This window comes from Humulus lupulus, chromosome 2, assembly GCF_963169125.1.
Source record: "Humulus lupulus chromosome 2, drHumLupu1.1, whole genome shotgun sequence".
In the NCBI taxonomy this organism is placed as follows: Eukaryota; Viridiplantae; Streptophyta; class Magnoliopsida; order Rosales; family Cannabaceae; genus Humulus; species Humulus lupulus.
The window spans coordinates 202,682,737-202,687,394 of NC_084794.1; the positions used below are offsets into that span (position 1 = coordinate 202,682,737).

Consider the following 4,658-nt stretch of genomic DNA (forward strand, 5'->3'; position numbering starts at 1 on the left):
GATTATTTTGATAACATTTTTTGTTTGTTATATTTTATATAAACCATAACAATTTTTTACGCTTATAATATATTTTTAAATCATAACATATAGTAATAAAATTTTAAATTTTATTTTGATAAGTATACTTATATGGTTTTTTTTTAATTAAAAGATTTTCATTATTGTATTTTGATAAAAAAAAATTCAAAATTAATCATAAAATGTAATTCTCAATATATTGATAAACCATAAGTATTACATTAAACAATAACTAATTCAAACCATGAATGTGTCTACTTCATGAGATCTTAGTTCTAACTTAAGTTTGAAAGTATAACATAATAAAGTTTCTTGAACATTTTTTACTTCAAAAATGAAAAATAAAAACATTACAAGATACACAAAAGTAAACCATGCATGAAACTTGCTCCATCCTTCAATTCATCATCCTTTGTGCACTTGTCCGGAAGACAAAATTCTCACATTCTATGATATCCCTTTGGGTCTGGTTGACAAGTCCTGGAAGTGATCTGAACCTAAAACAACACATATGGACATTAGACACATATTATTTCCGTTAAAACCAAATAGATTATTACATAGATATGCATGAACATCAGATGAGATGAACCTCATACCACTAGCTATTTTGCACATCTTAATGATTATATGTGCTAAAGACAAAAAAAAAAATGGAGATGTTTAAAAATTAACAAAGACCTGTAAAAGATTTCATTAACCCACTTGGAATCCAAACTAACATGTATTTAGCCCAGGTAATGAATGAATGATATACTATAATTTTTAAAGACTTATAATGAAATATCACTGGAACATTGTGCCAAGAACTTAAACAACTCTGAATTGTAGTAAATGGCTGGATGTTATTTGGGGATTGAACAGGGTTAATTAAACAAAGAGAACAAGCACTTAATTAAACTTTAAAGCATGATTTTTAAACAATTTCATGAAAAAATTAGATATAGGTCAAAATTCATAAACTAATTTGTAGACATATCAGAGAACTCTTATAGCGAAAAAAGAAAAAAAATACCTCACCAACATCCATTGCTTCATCTGTTAATGCAGCCAATGTAAACACAACTCCTAACAAACCCTCAACAGCCAGAGTTATTGCATGAGCTTCACTAGCAACTAAGACTGTAACAAACCCATGGACAAGGCAAGCCAAGATGACAACCCAAGCAGTAACAAGTTCCTGAAATGCCAGAAAATCAACTAGCAAAGAAATATCAAAATATAAATAAGCATAATAGAAAACAAAATGAAGATTCAAAAAAAGCTTGGAAACATCTGCAAGATGAAAACTAAAATAAATAAATAATATAACAAGTGAATGCAAATCAAATCCCATAACTATCATATAAACTATAACTTACCAAAGCTATAAATAAGAAAAGAGAATACAATGCAAATAAAATCAAACTTGTCAAACAACTTGCTGCCATTAAGACATTATAGTTTTTCAGACAGTAGGGAGCAATGAAGACATAAAGTGTTTCATAACTTTCTTGATAAAGCAAGGCAAAGGCTTGATACATTACAAACATAATCAAGCAAAGTTTTTTTTTTCAAATAATAAAAAAAAACAGCTATATGTCCTTTACTGATATTAAAACAAGGAAATACAAATCAATGCAACTTAATCTTAACTAGAGTTTATAAGAGCAAGCATATTCCTCTATTGTTGCTCTTTGCAACTACTTAGAAAATAATTCCCTTATATTGCTCTCTAAACAACTTCAGAATAAAGGAAAAGCTAGAAGGAATCAAATAACTCAAGAAAATAAAAGGCCAAACAAGAAACTAGAATACACTCAAGCCATATATTATAACAACTCAATGACTAAGAAACAAAATAAAATAACTCAGAAAATATACCAATTCAGAGAAATAAACAAGAGATAACCACTATAAATTCCAGCTACCTGAGTTAGCAAATAGACATATATACACATTCATCAAATTAAACTACAAAAATCATAAAAAGCACAACCTTTTATTTACTCTCTTGCTAACTATACTATGAAATAGAAACAACAAGGTTTGTACATGAAACAAAGAAAGTTCAAAGAAAAGTCCAGAAAAAAGAGTTAACAGTATGAATGCAGTCCCAATGGAGTGACTAATAAACCTCTTTTAATATGTGGACGGAAAGAGAGGCATACTTGGTTTCAAATATGTATCCAAGGAAAAAGAGTCCATTCCAGAGTTGTCTGATTATTTTGTAGGCAATCCTGTATTAACACAAGTAATTAAGTCAAAGATAAACAATCCGTATAAGCCCATGCCAAAGATCAACATGAGAGTCCCAGCAAGATAAACATCTGTGTCATTGGATTACATTATTAGCAAAAGAAGCTCGTAATGAGAAAAAGATAAGACCAGAAAACAAGGGACTGAGACAGTTTTCTGTTCAAATATCAGTCCTCAAATAAACCATTTGGATCAATAGAGTGGCACAATTACATTGTTTTTTAGCTCTGTAATAATCAGTTGTAACAAGTCTTGGGAGTTGTAATAGTGTGTGTGTGTGTTTTAGTACATAATTGCATACACATTGAGAGAAGGAAAGAACTGTTGAAAAGTTACCAATTACTTCAACTAGCCGCAGAACCATTTGTCTAGCGTGAATCCCTTTAACACAGCTACTCCAGTAAACTTTATATGCATCAACAATATAAATGCAACCCTACAAAGATTGAATTTAGTCTGAGTATTCATGTACTATATATAGTACCAAATACACTTATGTTCATCACTATAACTTATACTTAAATATAACTAAAATGAATTGAATAATGGCTATGGTATTTCAATAATTTTGTAGAGAAGAGAAATTACATTGAGAAAGCACAAGAGGGAACCAGCCAATGAACCTGCAACTACGAAAAGTGCCAAAAATCAGAAGTTGAAAATCACTTGCCCAACAGCAAAAGAGTCAGAAATTCTTTTCATTTTCAACATGGTTCATAACCCATTTGAGTATACTATTTTCTAGTTTTATTTCCAAAGATTCAAGCTTTAATTATCATGACAATCGACTAAAATTTAAACAATTTCATAATTGCCAAACCCAAATCTCATAATTTCATTTAGTTTCTTCCACATGTAGTAGTGACCCTTCACTACAAAACCCCCAAAAGAACTTAACTTTATTGTCAGGACCACATTACAATATGCAAACAAAAACAAATTATAAACACACAAAAGGCACCAGCACTTATGTTATTAAAATAATAAGTTACCATCAATTAGAAGCTGCATGAACAAGACAAACAAAATTCAAGAAACATATCATGTATAGCTAGATGCATATTACCATATAACATGCACCCAAATGCATATTACCATATATAATACTTGGCTTTTATTGATTTTGTTTTTCTCAGTAAAAGGAAAAGAAAACTGTGACTACACTTTGTTCATGGAAATTGTTACGTACATGGAAATTGAATAGAGTACTGCATAAAAATAATATATTACACTCAAAAAGCAACAAAACCAGAAATAAGAGAAAACTTCACTTCTTAATTATCTAGCATATATGGAGTTAACAGTGTTCATAGAACAGCAAGTGGCCACAGTACTCTAAATTTCAAACATATGGTTCCAATTCTACGCGAAGCAAAGAATTCAAGATGAAAAAATAAATATAAAAAGTAACAATGAATTTATAATACACTACAACTGGCCTAGAACTTCTTTCTTCGCTCTTCACATTTGAAAGTTGACTATACAAAATTTACAGTTGAACGCTTAGTTAAACAGAAAAACACATATGCACCAAGCAGTTATCTAAATCACACACGTACATACACACACCCTTTCCCCACCCGAACCCCACCTAATTAACACAAAATCTTGAGCATTTATAAATACCTGTCCAGTGATGGTGTATAGCCTGTTGATCCAACCATTGGATGCCATTCCAAGCGCTGAGAACAAGTATCTGTGAGTCTCCCCTGGTCTTTGCAGGGTGTACTCGATGTAGTAGAAACCTGACATGATTCAGTTCAAATTATACCACATAGTCCATACCAGAGTTTGCTAAAACCAGGACTAGAATGCTGGATTATATAAAGTCTTACCATTGGAAGATTTACTGTTGATAAGTTTGGCTTCCACACCTGGTGGTCTTTGCCAGCTCCTGTCCAATCCACTCACCTGTTCGTAAAGATTACGAATTGAGTTTAAGAAAGGAAAATAAATAATAATAATAAAAAAAAATGTAACTACTTGGCAGAATTTGAGGATGCCCACCAAAGTCTCAGCAAACTCGTCAACTTTGCCGAATGATTCTATCTTGGTGAAATCCGGACCAAGCCCCGTAATCACAACGCTCACTGGTAGTGGTGAAAAATGAAACCAAACCAAACCCCATTGAGGCATTTTATCAAACACATAGAGATCAATCAGTTGATGAAGGAAGAAAACTACAATTCATACCATTGGAGCTAGTGTTCCCTTCTGGGTAGAAAGCAGTGACAGATTTGAACCCATCAAGCTCACCTGCAGCCAATGACCACCCTACAAAAAGCAAATAATTGAAATTATACACAACACAAGCTGAACTGAAAAAGCAGCCATTTTCAGCTCACCTTTTGGTACAGATATCTTGAACTTGTTTACATCATTAGTGTAGATACGAAAAC

The 4,658-nt window shown here is 31.7% G+C and overlaps 1 protein-coding gene across 1 annotated transcript; it reads right to left on the reverse strand.

The window, feature by feature from the left end:
- Positions 1 to 2,607: 2,607 nt before the first annotated feature.
- Positions 2,608 to 4,410, reverse strand: LOC133815085 (psbP domain-containing protein 3, chloroplastic-like). Its single transcript, XM_062247971.1, has 6 exons — positions 4,267 to 4,410; positions 4,095 to 4,170; positions 3,829 to 4,004; positions 3,252 to 3,264; positions 2,848 to 2,882; positions 2,608 to 2,730 (listed from the first exon to the last, which is right to left on the reverse strand). The coding sequence occupies exons 1-6, from the start codon at positions 4,393 to 4,395 to the stop codon at positions 2,608 to 2,610; spliced, it is 552 nt and encodes a 183-aa protein (XP_062103955.1). The 5' UTR covers positions 4,396 to 4,410.
- Positions 4,411 to 4,658: the final 248 nt, after the last annotated feature.